The sequence below is a fragment of the Fundulus heteroclitus genome, unplaced genomic scaffold (assembly GCF_011125445.2).
Source record: "Fundulus heteroclitus isolate FHET01 unplaced genomic scaffold, MU-UCD_Fhet_4.1 scaffold_173, whole genome shotgun sequence".
Lineage (NCBI taxonomy): Eukaryota > Metazoa > Chordata > Actinopteri > Cyprinodontiformes > Fundulidae > Fundulus > Fundulus heteroclitus.
Window position 1 is genome coordinate 126,035 of NW_023396585.1, and position 17,635 is coordinate 143,669.

The 17,635-nt window shown below is 41.6% G+C and overlaps 1 protein-coding gene across 1 annotated transcript; it reads right to left on the reverse strand.

The window, feature by feature from the left end:
- Positions 1 to 7,081: 7,081 nt before the first annotated feature.
- LOC105923564 (interferon-induced protein 44-like) lies at positions 7,082 to 11,146 on the reverse strand. The gene is made up of 9 exons (XM_036129470.1): positions 11,107 to 11,146; positions 10,894 to 10,914; positions 10,653 to 10,673; positions 10,546 to 10,579; positions 8,391 to 8,592; positions 7,965 to 8,123; positions 7,667 to 7,835; positions 7,480 to 7,580; positions 7,082 to 7,409 (listed from the first exon to the last, which is right to left on the reverse strand). The coding sequence occupies exons 1-9, from the start codon at positions 11,144 to 11,146 to the stop codon at positions 7,248 to 7,250; spliced, it is 909 nt and encodes a 302-aa protein (XP_035985363.1). The 3' UTR covers positions 7,082 to 7,247.
- Positions 11,147 to 17,635: the final 6,489 nt, after the last annotated feature.

A 17,635-nucleotide genomic window follows, 5' to 3' on the forward strand; every position in this document is an offset into this window, starting at 1 on the left:
TTTTGGATTTTTAGACGTCATTTTTCAAAACCGCTCCATAGGAAATGAATGGGGGAGGTTTCGGGTTTGTGTCGGTCTGAGGTGATTTGCGAAAAATCTATAAAGGCCACACCAATGAGGGTTACATTTCCCGAATCCTGACAAAAATACCTACGTTTTGATGTATAATTTGTCTATGTAGAGTGAAAATTGAGCGAGTAAGGTCAAGTTGTTCGGAGTTTTGAAATCTTTAAAAAAGCTAGAGTGGCCCACTCTAGCGGTTGGAGAATTCCGTCATTGACTTTCATTGTAAACGATGATTTCACTGATTTTCGGACATGAGCTTTGAGGAGTATTTGTGAGGAGACGATAACAGATATCCACATCCCGTTTTCACTTCTGAGTAGTTCACAGAAATATCTACAAACTGGAAGTTAAATGGTGTTCGTAGGTGGAAGCATGACGATACAGTACAGCGTTGAAAATGGTCATTTGGAGGCTTTTTTGAGGCTTTCTTTCGAGCCGACTCCATTCATTCCTATGGGTTTTTTGGGGGTGGTTTTTCGCTAATTTTGTTGCCATGGTAACTCGAAATCCCAATAAATGTAGTAGCACACATCTCGTAATCGAGCCGCAGGTTTTGATACCTATATTGTGGGGGTCCACGCTACGGTTTGGGCCGCATTAATCGTGACGGAAGAAGAAGTAAAGAATAACTAGAAAAATTTCTGAAGAAATTTAGCAAGGCGCCTGCCACTTGGTGCGTACCGTACCGTCAGAAATAGCAACAGGAAGTAACACTGCGAATTTCAGGTTCCTACGGTCTTCACAGCCCTCGCAGCGGCTGTTGAAAGGTGCCATGTTAAGTCAATGGACCTCCTAGGAGCCTCTTGCTAGCAGCGTTGTCATGGAGACTCACTGACAGCTACAGCCCTCTCTGTCTGTAAAGGTTGAAGAACTCTGGCTAAGCAGCTGTTGGTAGGACCTTCCTAAAGCTATTTCCGGTTAGCAACATGCTAACGGTTAGCCGCTAGCATGGCTGTGTTCAGTATCACCGGGTGATGTTACTCTGTTAGTTTGGTTGAAATCCTGTACTGAGAAGTGCCTAAAAAGGGAGAAAATCCTAAAATTCACCAAATCTGTCAAGCAGAAGTTTGTACAGGCTTCCTAGAGCTAATTCCGGTTAGCAACATGCTAACCGTTAGCCGCTAACATGGTTGTGTATGGTATCACTGGGTGAGTGTACTCTGTCAGTTTGGTCCAAATCCTGTACTGGGATGTGCCTCAAATAGGGAGAAAAAACGTCATTTATAACGTTGCCATGGTAACTCAAAATGGCGGGTGGTACAAAAAATACTTCATGGGATCAGCACACATGTTTTGATATTCACACTGTGAGGATTATAATACAAAACTCCAAGTTTTCCATACCGGGAATCGATCCCACGACCTCTTGCATGCAAAGCCTGCACTTTCCATCTGTGCTACACTGTAGCGCCATATGTGGGCATGCATTATTGGAAACATAAGTGGTTTGATCCAAAATGGCACCGAAAACTGACACATGGCTGAAAGTCACATGGAAATTTTAAAATGTTAAGAGGAAGTGACTGTGCGAATTTCAGATTTCTACATTAATCACAGCCACTGCAGTGAGCGATGAAAGTTGCCATTGTATCTCAATGGAGCGTCTAGCTCTGGCCCTCAGAGTTCCGTCGTCATGGAAACTCACTCACACACCTGCAGCGGCCAAAGTGCAGACACTTTGGTCACAATAAGTCCCATTGGATTATAATGGAGAACTTTGCCTCGAACAACGCACGATTTCTCCGGAACCGTAAATGGTAGAGACGTAATTTTTTCTGTGTTTATTTCGTAAAGGATAGGGGAAGAAGACTTGCTATCGGTTTTTGCTGGAAAAAGTTTAATAAAGGCGTAAAAAATTATGATCTAAAGGACATTTTTATGAAATTTCAGAAATCCTCTGAAAATGATCCCGAACAAATCGCTCTGGCTAAAAAAGTATAAGAGATATCAAAATAATTCTTTCACTGTGAGTATCAGCAGGCTTTTGATGACCATGTAGCTCATTTTCATACTTTTACAAAAATCGGTGTAGGCACAGCAACGATGTAAAAAAGTGGATGATGTGGGAAAATGCAGCTCCAAAGCGATTTCAGGATTTTGCACATTCGCTACTCCCGAACAAATTGTTCCTGTGGAAAAACCGTAACAGTTATCCACAAAATTCATTTTTCTTGAGTGCCAGAAGGGTTGGGACATTCATGTGTGAAAGTCTCATGTCTGTACATAAAACGGTTTAGGAGTAGCGACGATGCGAAAACATGTGATGTTTTGGATTTTTAGACGTCATTTTTCAAAACCGCTCCATAGGAAATGAATGGGGGAGGTTTCAGGTTTGTGTCGCTCTGAGGTGATTTGCGAAAAATCTATAAATGCCACACCAATGAGGGTTACATTTCCCGAATCCTGACAAAAATACCTACGTTTTGATGTATAATCTGTCTACGTAGAGTGAAAATTGAGCGAGAAAGGTCAAGTTGTTCGGAGTTTTGAAATCTTTAAAAAAGCTAGAGTGGGCCACTCTAGCGGTTGGAGAATTCCGTCATTGACTTTCATTGTAAACGATGATTTCGCTGATTTTCGGACATGAGCTTTGAGGAGTAACTGTGAAGAGACGATAAAAGATATCCACATCCCGTTTTCACTTCTGAGTAGGTCACAGATATATCTACAAACTGGAAGTTAAACCGTGTTCGTAGGTGAAAGCATGACGACACAGTACAGCTTTGAAAATGGTCATTTTGAGGGTTTTTTGAGGCTTTCTTTCTACCCGACTCCATTCATTTGTATGGGTTTTTTGGGGGTGGTTTTTCGCTAATTTTGTTGCCATGGTAACTCGAAACCCCAATAAAAGTACCAGCACACATCTCGTAATCGAGCCACACGTTTTGATACCTATATTGTGGGGGTGCTCGCTACGGTTCGGGCCGCATTAATCGTGACGGAAGAAAAATTAAGAATAACTAGAAAAATTTCTGAAGAAATTTAGCAAGGCGCCTGCCACTTGGTGCGTACCGTACCGTCAGAAATAGCAACAGGAAGCAACACTGCGAATTTCAGCTTCCTACGGTCTTCACAGCCCTCGCAGCGGCCATTGAAAGGTGCCATGTTAAGTCAATGGACCTCCTAGGAGCCTTTTGCTAGCAGCGTTGTCATGGAGACTCACTGACAGCTACAGCCCTCTCTGTCTGTAAAGGCAGAAGAACTGTGGCTAAGCAGCTGTTGGTAGGACCTTCCTAAAGCTATTTCCGGTTAGCAACATGCTAACGGTTAGCCGCTAGCAGGGTTGTGTTCAGTATCACCGGGTGATGTTACTCTGTTAGTTTGGTTGAAATCCTGTACTGAGAAGTGCCTAAAAAGGGAGAAAATCCTAAAATTCACCAAATCTGTCAAGCAGGAGTTTGTACAAGCTTCTTATAGCTACTTCCGGTTAGCAACATGCTAACCGTTAGCCGCTAACATGGTTGTGTATGGTATCACTGGGTGAGTGTACTCTGTTAGTTTGGTCCAAATCCTGTACTGGGATGAGCCTCAAATAGGGAGAAAAAACGTCGTTTATAACGTTGCCATGGTAACTGAAAATGGCGGGTGGTACAAAAAAATACTTCATGGGATAAGCACATATGTTTTAATATACACACTGTGGGGATTATAATACAAAAATCTTAGTCTGCCACGCCGGGTTTCGATCCCATGACCTCTTTCATGCAAAGCCTGCACTTTCCATCTGAGCTATACTGTAGCGCCATATATGGGCATGCAGTATTGGGACCATAAGGGGTTTGGTCCCCCATTGAAAAGCATTGGATGTTTGACACCTGATAGCTTGGAGATGCTTTATGCCAGGTAGCCCAAATTTCTTGTGGAGCTTTCTCTCTAAAGTAAGAACAGACTCTGTGAAGCAGAAGATGGTGAGACCTTTCTAGAGCTACTTCCGGTTAGCAACATGCTAACAGTTAGCCGCTAAGATGGTTGTGTTCAGTATCACCGGGTGATTGTACTCTGTCAGTTTGGTCCAAATCCTGTACTGGGAAGTGCCTCAAATAGGGGTGCCAATACTTAATGTCACCAAACGTGACCAAAGTTCATTGGTCAGATTGGCCTCCTTTAGCAACTCAGCCTCACCACATCTGGGCCCAGAACTCAACATTTGACCAAAATACTGTGTAGTGCCATTTCCCACATGTGGGTGGTGCTGTATTGGCCAATTGGGTCGTGTCTAGGCATCATGCCAGGTCCTGTTGGAAGCAAGACCCAATAGGAAAGCATGTAAAATCCAAAATGGGACAGTAAACTGACACATGGCTGAAAGTCACATGAAAATTTGAAAATGTTAAGAGGAAGTGACTGTGCGAATTTCAGATTTCTACATTAATCACAGCCGCTGCAGCTGGCGTCGAAAGTTGCCATTCTATCTCAATGGAACGTCTCCCACTGGCCCTCAGAGTTCCGTCGTCATGGAAACTCACTGACACAGCTGCAGCGGGCCAGTCTAAAAAAGTGCAGACACTTGGTGTCCAAGTCTGCCTATTGGATTATAATGGAGAACTTTGCCTCGAACAACGCACGATTTCTCCGGAACCGTAAATGGTAGAGACGTAATTTTTTCTGTGTTTATTTCGTAAAGGATAGGGGAAGAAGACTTGCTATCGGTTTTTGCTGGAAAAAGTTTAATAAAGGCGTAAAAAATTATGATCTAAATGGCATTTTTATGGATTTTCAGAAATCCTCTAAAGAGGGTCCCGAACAAATCGCTGTAACTCAAAAAGTATAAGAGATATCAAAATAATTCTTTCACCATGAGTATCAGCAGGCTTTTGAGGACCATGAAGGTCATTTTTATGTTTGTACAAAAATCGGTGTAGACACAGCGACGATGTAAAAACGTGGTTGATGTGGGAAAATGCAGCTCCAAAGCATTTTTAGGATTTTGCACATTCGCTACTCCCGATCAAATTGTCCCTCCGGAAAAACCGTAACAGTTATCCACAAAATTCCTTTTTTGTGAGTGCCAGAAGGGTTGGGACATTCATGTGTGAAAGTCTCATGTCTGTACATAAAACGGTTTAGGAGTAGTGACGATGCGAAAACATGTGATGTTTTGGATTTTTAGACGTCATTTTTCAAAACCGCTCCATAGGAAATGAATGGGGGAGGTTTCGGGTTTGTGTCGGTCTGAGGTGATTTGCGAAAAATCTATAAATGCCACACCAATGAGGGTTACATTTCCTGAATCCTGACAAAAATACCTACGTTTTGATGTATAATTTGTGTACATAGAGTGAAAATTGAGTGAGTAAGGTCAAGTTGTTCGGAGTTTTGAAATCTTTAAAAAAGCTAGAGTGGGCCACTCTAGCGGTTGGAGAATTCCGTCATTGACTTTCATTGTAAACGATGATTTCGCTGATTTCTGGACATGAGCTTTGAGGAGTAACTGTGAAGAGGCGATAAAAGATACCCAGATCCCGTTTTCACTTCTGAGTAGGTCACAGATATATCTACAAACTGGAAGTTAAACGGTGTTCGTAGGTGAAAGCATGACTACACAGTACAGCGTTGAAAATGGTCATTTGGAGGCTTTTTTGAGGCTTTCTTTCTACCCGACTCCATTCATTCCTATGGGGTTTTTTTGGGGGTGGTTTTTCGCTAATTTTGTTGCCATGGTAACTCGAAACCCCAATAAACGTAGTAGCACACATCTCGAGACCGAGCCGGACGTTTTTATGTATATATTGTGGGGGTGCACGCTATGGTTCGGGCCGCATTAATCGTGAAGGAAGAAAAATAAAGAATATTAATAATAAAGAGTCCGTTTAGAGGTGAATAGTAATAGGTGCCTCCATGCATTTGCAAATGCTATGGCAGGCGCCTAATAAATAGTCCGTTTAGAGGTGAATAGTAATAGGTGCCTCCATGCATTTGCATGGGAGGCAGTGCTGTGCTTCGCACAGCACTGCCTCCTCATTGCAAATGCTATGGCAGGCGCCTAATAATAAATAAGCCGTTTAGAGGTGCATAGTAATAGGTGCCTCCATGCATTTGCATTGGAGGCAGTGCTGTGCTTCGCACAGCACTGCCTCCTCATTGCAAATGCTATGGCAGGCGCCTAATAATAAATAAGCCGTTTAGAGGTGAATAGTAATAGGTGCCTCCATGCATTTGCATTGGAGGCAGTGCTGTGCGAAGCACAGCACTGCCTCCTCATTGCAAATGCTATGGCAGGCGCCTAATAAAGAGTCCGTTTAGAGGTGAATAGTAATAGGTGCCTCCATGCATTTGCATGGGAGGCAGTGCTGTGCTTCGCACAGCACTGCCTCCTCATTGCAAATGCTATGGCAGGCGCCTAATAAAGAAGTCAGTTTAGAGGTGCATAGTAATAGGCCCTGCCCATGCATTTGCATTGGGAGGCAGTGCTGTGCTTCGCACAGCACTGCCTCCTCATTGCAAATGCTATGGCAGGCGCCTAATAAAGAAGTCAGTTTAGAGGTGCATAGTAATAGGCCCTGCCCATGCATTTGCATTGGGAGGCAGTGCTGTGCGAAGCACAGCACTGCCTCCTCATTGCACATGCAAGGCAGGCGCCTAATAAAGAGTCCGTTTAGAGGTGCATAGTAATAGGTGCCTCCATGCATTTGCATGGGAGGCAGTGCTGTGCTTCGCACAGCACTGCCTCCTCATTGCAAATGCTATGGCAGGCGCCTAATAAAGAGTCCGTTTAGAGGTGAATAGTAATAGGTGCCTCCATGCATTGGCACCTCCATGCATTGGCACTGCCTCCTCATTGCAAATGCTATGGCAGGCGCCTAATAAGATATAGTCCGTTTAGAGGTGCATAGTAATAGGCCCTGCCCATGCATTTGCATTGGGAGGCAGTGCTGTGCTTCGCACAGCACTGCCTCCTCATTGCAAATGCTATGGCAGGCGCCTAATTAATGTACTATTGATAAGAAAAGGCAAAGCGAGTTTATTTGTACAGCTCCTTTGAACAGTGTCATTGAAAGTGCTTCATGTGGAAAAATGACTAGAAATGACTACAATAAACATTCGTTAACGTCTTTTTCTGCTTTATGCTGAGTTCTTTTTACTTCTCAAGTCCAGAACTGGAGTCCAAACTTGAAAAGAACTAATTTAACGGTATATATAAGTGCACCTGTTTCACCTCAGTGTTTCTTCTAAGTCTCTGTTTAAATTTTTTCAATAAAGTCGTCTCCAAAGTCGATCATTTTCCGCAGGGCGCTCAGGATCAGAGTATCGACATCATCTTTCAGGTCAATTTCTTCACTGTAGTTCTTCACAGGAAAGATGCAGTTCAGTGGGATTCCCACTGCTGCACTGAAGTCTTTCATCTGAACATTAAAAACAACTCATAGTTACAGTCTGAAACATGTTAGTCTTATATCTTTGACCAAAACTCACCTTTTTCCTCAGGTGTTTGCTCTTGTACACATTTCTCAGGTCTTTGTCAGTTTCACCACAAGCTTCATCGATGTGCGTCATCATGGCCATTTGAGGAATTCCTGCAGGAAGAAAGCTTTGAAAGGTTAAAGTGAGTGACAGTGAATCCAGATACAGTTTCTTTCCAGATTACTCTCTGTAAAATCACCCAGTTCACTGGCTCTTTCTCTGACGTTCTTCATCTTCTCCAGAACTGATGATTTAATCTGTGAAGCATTTATGGACATCACACAGACCAGCACATGGACTTTGTCGTCAGCGGAGGGTGTCGGGTTGTAGCCCGGGTCACCTTCAGTTAGTGGAGAAACTGGGTTGAACTGGAAAAGACAAAATAAACAGCATGAAGTTTAACATAAATCAACACCAATTTGGTTGTTATATAAGGGAGTGAATTAATGAATTAATTAATGCAGATTTTCCAGAATAGGTTTTTGCAGCTGTCATACCTTGTAACCTTCCTTCACGTGTCCTCGTAAAGCCAGATTGATGTCATTTTCATGAACTCCTCTGTTGTCCCCCTCTTCCAAACCCATGATGTCGTTGAAGACAACAGGGTAAAACGTCTTTGAGCTTCCTCGTCCTTTAATGAATTTATGAGTTTCATACTGAAACACAGGGAATAAAAGCTTATCCAGAGCAAATTACAGCTGATGCAGTGACTTTCTTTTATTTTTTTAAATTAAAGTCTAGCAAAACCTTAACTAATCGATGGGAAACAGGAAGTAGTTGAGAGCGTATATCTTTATGAACACAGAAATTTGAACATGATCCAGACTGACCTGCTCTGGTTCTGTTGTACAAGTATTTTATTGACATAATAGCAACATTGATTTGGTTCTGGAAAATACACAGATGCATCCTATTTTTTTTACCTTTCGGGTAAAGCTTATGTCAGAGGTCATCGCACTGGCCAAAGCAATATTTGACATCCGTTCTCGAAGGACGTTACTGACAGAGTTGATGAAACTGGACTTCCCAGCTCCAACAGGTCCGTACAGGAGGACTCGAAGGTACCTGATGTCATCTTGTGCAGGCTTGTATTCCTGCACATACCGAAGATCCTCCTGTTTTTTTCTGAGAATCCAAAGTGCATTAGTTAGTTAGTTCTACGCGTAAGCAAAGACTTAACAGAAACCATTCAGTCCAACAGGATCCAAAACCCAGTTAAAACCAAACAACAGCAGAAGAATTTAATAAAACAAACCTTATTCTCTGTTATTCAATTCTATTCAATTTTATTTATATAGCACCAATTCATGATACATGTCACCTCAAGGTACTTAATAATGTCAAATTCAATCAGATTATACAGATTGGTCAGAAAGTTTCCTCTCTAAGGAAACCCAGTTGATTGCATCAAGTCTTGACGAGCAGCATTGACTCCTCCTAAAAGAGCATAGAGCCACAGGGAGAGTCGTCTTCATTGTCCATGGCTTAGCAGCAATGCCTTTTACTGAGCAAGCCTGAAGCAACAGTGGAGGGGAAACTCCCCTTCAACAGGGAGGAAAAAGCTCCAGCAGAACCAGAACCAGGCTCAGTATGAACGGTCATTTGCCTCGGCCCCCTGCAGAGACACAATAATAGAGACAAAAAAGCACAGAAACACACATTGATCCAGGAATCCTTTCTATGTTATATGGTAATGACAGATGATCTGTCTCCCCTGGATGATGCCACAGCTCACAGAACACCAGACCAGGTGTATCTACTATGAAGAAAAAGAATGACAGAACAAAAAGTTAAAAGCTGAAATAACAAAAATAATCTAAATTGGAGAAGAGCAGGAGAATTCAGCAGAGGGAGAGAAATAGGCCCTAATGTCCTCCAGAAGCCTAAGCCTATAGCAGAGATTGGTTTTCTGAGGAAGAGCGCATGAGCAGACCGTGTCATGCCCTTACAGTCAGCTGACTGTCAGCGGGTTTTCCGGCGTGTCTGCCTGCACGTGCCGATTCACACTCCATTCAGACAAATTTCAGACATCCATAATAATACTAGCTTCCTTAGCTTCCAGTGATGCTTCTGCTTAGCAGTGTGATGAGCCTCAGCGTCTGTCATTGTTTCCGGTGTCTGTAAATCCTTATTAGACGTTCGTTTGTCTCATCCACTTCCCAAAAAGCCGACTTTCTCAAGTAAATTCACCAATGGTTGCCTTCTTCCCCTGACTTTCCGCAAACACCGAAATATCACAATATCAAGCATAACTTCCTGAATGTTACGGGCGCCGCACTGTTTTGTTTTGCTGCTTCCGCCTTCAATCTCAGAGAGCGGTAGTACCGCAGATCACCACTAGGAGGCGAGGAACAGCCAAGGAACCGAGATAAGCGTGGTGTGTGAACGGGTCGGAATGTCGTGGGTAACTGATCCAAGCTCGGACTGGTCTCGGCATGGCTCGGTTTTTAGGTGTATTGTACACGGGCCTAATGAGCTCCATTGGAATTTTAATTACACCATCTTCTATCCAACTGAATTATTTTGTGCTACCCTGAAGAGCCACCCCAGCCCCACTACTTTAGGTCTTCCTTTTTCTTGTATGTCTGCTCTTATCTTAGGCCAAACATAAGCTTTGATCCCACCACCCTATTATAGTTGGTGTTTAACTTATTGGATTGTCTCATTCATTTTATAAGACTTTTAAATCCTCCCAGTAATCTGTTTGTAGCTGAATGATTTGAACTGTATTCCTCCTGTGTGACGATGGTCCACTTATGATTAGTTTAAAAAGAAATCAGTAATTTGAAGTTTATATCTTTTTGTTTTAGGTTCAGCTTTATTCTACTTTATGATTTTGTTCCAGCCATCTCTTACCTGATCTATGTCCTTCCTCCATTTCCTGTTAACTCACAATCCCTTTAGGAGCAAACTCTGACCAGAACCCAGCCAAACAGAACAGAACCTTATGTAGAGAGCTAACTCACTTACTTCATCTGTCTTTATTTTTTTCCACTGAGCTCTGAAGCCCCAATTTTACATTTCAACAGAGTGACAAACAAATCAGCAGCAGGAAACAGACTGTTTCAGAAAACTCACCCCCATTGTAGTTCCCTCCACGGTTCATCCAGAACTGAACAGAAACATGAATTATTATTCTGCAAAGATGACTGAAACATTTTCTGAAACAAAATGTAATCACTCACTTGGAGACTCAGCTGTTGTAGCTTTTTCAAAGAAAAAAACCCCCAAAAGAACATTAATTTAACTGGTCCCAAAAAGGTTTCTTCAATGTAATCATTCACAAATATAAAAAGGAAAGTGTCCAATATTACCCAGACTGAGACATTTGAATTATTTACTTTTCATTTAAATCAGTTTTAGCAACAGAAGCAGAGGATAATTCATTTGCTACCTTAGGCAGAGTTGGGTTTGATACTAACTTACCAAAAGGCTTCCTGTGGTTGTCTGAAGGAGTAAAGTTAATAGAAAAAAAAAACAGTGATGATGGTGATAGCTGATTGGATGAGCTGCTCATAAAGAACTAAACAGATATTGTTAATAGGGTTTATAGGTTAAAAAGCTTGTTAGAATCTAACAAAAAGCAGATAAAAATCCTGCTAATATCTAGGAAAGTCATCTAAAGTAAAATGCTCTCACCCGAAAACAACTCCCAAACACCTTTTGGATATTGAGCCATTTTGTTTCTGGTGCTCTTCTGCAAAATGAATCAACAGCAGCCCTCTCCCCTCTTAAATCCCCTGCACTGTGGAACCACGTGATTTCTAATAAGTCCCTTACTTTTACTTTCACTTTCTTTGGTCTCTGCACTGCAGTGATAAATGTTTTTGTACTTATTAAAGTGTTTGCACTGTATGTATTTCCATCTTGTATTTTTTCCTGTAAGACTGTGAAATTACCAGTTTGCTGTAAGTAAAGCAGACTTCAAGGAATATAAAGAAAATTCAACACATTAGTCATGCAAGATACTGTGTTTTGCATCACTTATGTTGTGCAATCAAGCCATGAGGAAAAGGATCAGAATGATTCAATATTATTAGGAATGGAGGGTTATATGGACTAGATCAGGTTTTTCAGGGGTTCATGAACCCCTAGCCCCCAGAAAACTGTGCCACTGTGCCTATGACGCTTTTTCACCACTATGACACCAGCTATTTTTGTGTCATAGTTTGTACCAGCTTTTCAAAAATGCTAAATATATACGCAGAAATGGCATCTGCAATCCATGTCAGTTTTGGTAAATCACATTGTGTACATTAACTGATAACATTTGTAATCCTTCCTTCTAGTCTTTTGTTTGTATACTAGTGTTCTCCAACAAATATATTAACAGAAGGTATTTGCATTTCTGAGATCTATTGGTGGCTTTAGCATTTTTTTTATTATGAGACTAAAAGGTTGAATATTAGTGTGTCATACTTTTTAAATTTCACTTTGTCCTCAATTATGAAAGCTCTGACTGTCTGTCTGTCTGTCTGTCTGTCTGTCTGTCTATTTATGTTGTCAGCCTGCCTGCCTGCCTGTCTGTCTAAACTGCAGACTGAAAGTGAAAGTTCATGCTGGGAATTCAGATAAGCTGCATATTAGCTGCAAAAGCAAGTGTTTACATCAATGAAAGTGTCAGCGTCGTCAAAATGACAAATTATGACACCAGCATCTTTGAACAATTAAATCAAATAGTTTGAACATGTTTTCATTGTGAAAAATCAATCTGGGAGTGCTCATGTAAAGTCAAGACAGCATTATGTACTATGCATGGCATTTTGAAAACTAGAATTAAATAAGAATTTAGACACTGTATATGCATTTCATACTGTATTTTTGCAAGTGGAATAAAAGAACATTTACAACAAATATAAACTCCCATTGGCTCAGTAAACCTCACTGCAGTAGTTTTGAAACTGATAACACTGAAAAACCAACAGTGCTGCAAATCAGTCGTGGACACCAAGATGCTCCCGTCTGTCTATCCAAATATTTTCATCATCACAGAGAATATCAGCACTGTCAATGCACTGAGGAAAGTATCTTCTTGATTGCTGAATCCAACCTCTGCAGGACTCTGCTGTGATGTCATCAATAAGCAAAATTTCATTATTTTAGGTAAAGAGCTAAATGTATCGGAATATGGTATAGCATTACACACCATCTTTCTGTGCTGTTCTCCAGTCTCTTGTTTGCAAACCTGGGCTAGCCACCCGTGCATGTCCATGGATCTGAATGTTGTGGGCTAATTGCTGGAGTTTGAGAAGCAATGGACCAGGCATTGGCTGTTACAGTTTTTATTGATTGCTTTGACCTGTTTGGAGAAACTGGCAACCTTGCTTTAGCTGTGGTAGCCAAACAGAAACTATATGTTCCAAGCTCTTAGAAACTTCTTGATCGGTATGAAATCACTGAAGCACCTGATTGACACTTCTTCACACAACTTTTCAATTTGCAATCAAATTTTATAAGACTTGCAGTCTGCAGGCCTTAAAATGTGCCATGTGTTGTTCTTTGTAAGCTTGGATGGTCTAAGGCAGACGAGTCAGAGTAAAAGGTAGATGGCTCAGGGAAAAGGAGTCCATGTGCGAGGTGGAGGTGTAGCTGGAAGGGCTAAAGTTACAGATGAAATTCGGGCAACTGTGGTAAATCATGGCCTTTCACTTGGAGAGGCTGGACAAAGAGTCTAACCTGTTGTCAATAGAAACACGGTTGCATCCATTGTAAGGGTTTTTCGACTGGAGAACAGATAATGTTTCTATACAGTTTATACAGATATATCTCTATCTATTCCTATAGAGGAATTATTAAGTGCATGGAGATGGAAGGTATATGATCACTGCTCCTATGAGCAGACCGTTGCTCAATGCAATGACTGCTGCTGCCCAAGATATAGATGTAGAGGCATGCCAAGGATGGATCAGGCATGCAAGAAGATTTTTCCCTAGGTGCATCACAATGAAAAGTATTGAGTGTGATAAAGATGAGGCCATGATGTCTATTCGTCAAGAGAGAAGAGACAGCTCTAGTATCTTCTGTTGGAAAATATTTAATTTTTAGCCACAATCTGTAAAAAGAGAATGAATAATCAATAAAATTTGGATCACAGCATATCTGACTCTGGATCCATTTTTTGCAAGAAGGCAAATTTGACTACAAATGACACTGACATGTAAGCTGCGTACAGTCATTGGCTGCAATGAACCAGCAATTCTGCACTGATTCACATTGAGTGTGGTATTTTGTATTTTCTTGTCCCTTGTGTAATGAATGATTGGAAGGGCTCAAACATTTGTGTGCAAGTTGTGTTGTTTGAGGGCAAAATTTGCTTTTGCTTCATATTTAAATGTTTTGGCACAGTTGGAGCCTTTTGCAAACAAAATGTGTAATTTTGACCATTTTTGCCACTGTTTAGGCCTCTGCGTTAACTGTTTTGAAAAATGTGGATTTTGAGTTGACTGCTGCGTCAAAGCAATCTATAAAAACTGTTGTTGAGGCATGTCTCCAGAAGCCCAGCTGACAGAGTTAAGCGTTGTTTAATGCAGCCTGGTGGGCTTGTGAGCTGCCCACTGTGATCTTGTTTATTAAGGGGATTCTCTTTGTGGCAAAAAAATTTAAATTGAAACAGATAACTGATCTGGTGCTTAGATTTTGGAGGTGAAGAGATGCATGCATGTTATGTTCCACAGACAGTCCTCAAAAGCTCACCTACTACATAAATTGTGCTTATTGTGTTTCCTTTCCGGAGGTCTGTTAATGTTTCATGTAATCCAGATTATATAACTCACTTATAAATCTCTGAAACAAATGAAAAAAAAAGGAAGAAAAAAAAAAATCTCACTCAACAGACTCAGTAACATTAGGGCCAGACCTGGATATTTTGGTGTCCTAAGCAGAATGTTTTTTTTTTGGTGCCCTCCTTTACCCTATACAAATAAAAATACTCAACACCAAATGATTTATTAATTTACATACCTTATGAACAACAACATCAGGTACCATCATTATGCAGACGACACACAGTTCTACATCACCATGTCACCAGAATATGAACCAATTAAAATACTGAATAAATTCTTAGAAGAAATCAATGCATGGATGTGCTAAAATTTTCTTCAATTGCATAAAAGCAAAACTGAAGTAATTATTTTTGGACCAATACAAGCATTCAAAAATGTGTGCACAGCTTCAGTGGCTTCAGCAAGGCACCACCGATAAGACTTGAAATCTGGGTGTAGTGATGGATTCTGACCTGAACCTCCAAAAGTATCTCAGTACAATTACAAAGTCGGCTTTCTATCACCTGAAGAACATTTCCCGGATCAAAGGACTAATGTCTCAGCAGGATCTCAAAAACTAATCCATGTGTTTATTTTTAGTCGACTAATTCACTGCAACGGTGTTTTCACAGGTCTGCCCAGAAAGTGGATCAGTCAGCTGCAGCTGATCCAGAACACTGCTGCCTGCGTCCTCACTAAGACTAAGAAAGTAGAGCACATCACCCCAGTTCTAAAGTCCTTACACTGGCTGCCTGCATCTCAGAGAATAGACTTTAAAATACTTCGGTAAGTTTATCAATCCTAGTGTGGTTCTAGTTGCACTAAGGTGGTCCAGCAGACTCTCTAGAATCAGTTATATTGTCGTCAAATGAAATGTGGCTTCTAATCTCATGCATGAAACTGACGATAGCCAGTCAGTCCACTCAGGCTCTCTCTGCCAAAGGTAGATTTAAAGTATTTTTTAATCAGTTTTAGCTTTAAAAAGGTGTATATTTGAGTGTTTGCTGATTGATTCAGACCATATATTATTTAGGTATGCTCTATCTTATTGCAGACAGAGGAGCAACAGTGAATCAGTTTACAACAGTGGTTCTCAAATCTTTTCTGTTGCACCCTCCCTAAAATAAAAAAAAAACCTGGCCACCCAGCTCAACAAAATGGATAAAAAAATTCTTTTATTGTTTTCTCTCCCGATGCATTGAAGATCACCCAGAATCTCTTTTACATTATATAATAGTTAAATACAATTTCTAACCACGGTTTCTGCGCCATAGTGGTGGTGTCGCATTTAGCAGATAGAAAGATTCCCAAAGCCGATTTAACTGTAACACCTGCTCCCTGGACAACAAAAAAGACAGGCTGTTCCCTGCAGAGCATCCAACCCTTCTGAATGTCACCAGGTGGGATGGTAATGTGCAGTGACGTGCGGTGAGGTTCATAGCTGGTGAGGCACTGACGTCATCAGAATCAGATTTGCAAATAGATGCATAGATTGACAGCAGTTTACAGGTTATGTTTCACTTCTGCATCCTTACACATACAAACTGTAGCTCACAAAACACACATTTCCTTAAAAAACAAAACAAAATAAATGTTATTACTGTCTTACCTTTACTTATAAATGAAGTCCATGCGTCGCTCCTTCTGCACAAAAACATCCGTCACTTTGCGATAGAAGTCCTCCTTATCTTCCTTCAGTTTTAAAAGTCTCTCTGTCTCAATGGAGATCACTGCCAGGGAAGAAAGCCTTCCTTGATCCGTCCTGTTCCTGCTGTATGTTTTCAGTCTCTTCAGGGCTGAGAATGACCGCTCCACTGACGCTGTAGTAGCTGGCACCGTGAGCACGAGCTGGAGCAACTTTGTTGCCTCAGGAACAGTTAAAACAAGATCCTTCTCAGCCAAAAAGTTGAGAAGCTGTCCAGGAGATTTGCATTCATCCCTCGCCGTTTTTGAGGGATGAATGCAAGAGAGGACAAAAAAATCACTATCTCTATTATAATCTATCGCTGCACTTGATTTGCTTCCCGAATCGTTTAGCCTAGCTCGCTGTCACTTACTCGGCAGTTGAGGAGTGAACAAGACGAACGTCTGGGATCTTGAGCACCCCCTGCCATGAGGCAAGAGAACTGTCTGCCTCACCTCGAAGCTGTTCTCTGCCGTTTATAATCGCTCATTACACGAAACACGTTACACAAACACAGTTGGTGACAAAAAGCACTGTACATTATATACATAAGCTAAATTATTGGAAATAAATTCACATATTAAATTTGTTTAAACCATTTTATTGACGCCGTACAGCAACATGCTCTCTCCGCTTAGCAGCCAGCGCAGTTACCTGACTCCGCCAGATAGATTTGCTCCGCATATCCATCTGGAAACCTTCCGTTGAAGTAATTTTGGGAAGGGGCGAAAATACTGGTTAGCTGATTGGCCTATGTTGGTGATAGACGGGCCAAATGAACCAATCAGATTCGTTGTCGCTCTGTTACGAGGGACGACGAAAACACAACCACAAGCCAAGCTACTCTTGCTGCTGCAGGTAAAGGCTCGTTAGCTCAGCAAAGAAATACTCTGTAATTCCGATAAAACTTGCTCGATAGCCACGCTAACGCTAGTTTCATCGGCTGAAGCCGCCATGTTGTTTAGACTGAACTGACGCGCTTCCCGTTGCGTCACACCTCAACCCGCCTCAAAGCCAACGCTGATTGGACGTTCGTTTGGTGAACGGCTCCAAATTTTCTTCAACGGAGAGTAGCCAGACTGATCTGCGAGTGAAACTTTGAAAGCTCGCGAGATCAGGATGGTCTCACGAGGCTACCAGCGCAGAGCCAGGGGTTGCGCAATCCAAGGTGAGGCAGAGCTCGCTGCTGCCTCACCGGCATCACTTCCAAGCATTTGAATGGGAAAATAAGAAAATTCAGCGATTTTGAACAAATAAAAATCGAAATTGGTGAAGCTACATGAAAAATAAATATTTTTTAGTACAAACCACCGGATGAATATAACAATTTAAATTACTTTATGATTATATATTTTCTTTCTTTCCATGATGGCTGGTGAGGCACTGCCTCACCTGCCTCCCCTGACCGCACGTCACTGGTAATGTGTCCTCCTTACCTTGGTCCCTCCAAATTCTGAGGGCCATGCTGGTGCCTGCCCAGCATGTTCAGGATGTCTTCTCTACTTGGTTCTGGAGGGCTTGTGCTGGCAGGGGTTGGTGTGGGCCCATGGCCACCAGGTGGTCTTACTAAAAATTACTGGGACATATGTTAAATACTCCACACTTTTCAGCCCTTACATACATACTTGAAGTCTGTAAGAGTGCCAAAGAGTGCTGATTTTATTTTTTTTTACTTAGTATCTCCCGGTGCTGCCTGGATATCTTTATATTCTGTTAGGGT

Excerpts from the sequence above, each read along its gene's own strand:
- LOC105923564 (XM_036129470.1), bottom strand. The coding sequence starts at position 11,146 with ATGGCTCAATATCCAAAAGGTGTTTGGGAGTTGTTTTCGG. Across the intron at positions 10,915-11,106 it reads TGTTTGGGAGTTGTTTTCGG|ACAACCACAGGAAGCCTTTT; the intron begins GTGAGAGCATTT and ends TTACTCCTTCAG. Across the intron at positions 10,674-10,893 it reads CAACCACAGGAAGCCTTTTG|CTACAACAGCTGAGTCTCCA; the intron begins GTAAGTTAGTAT and ends TCTTTGAAAAAG.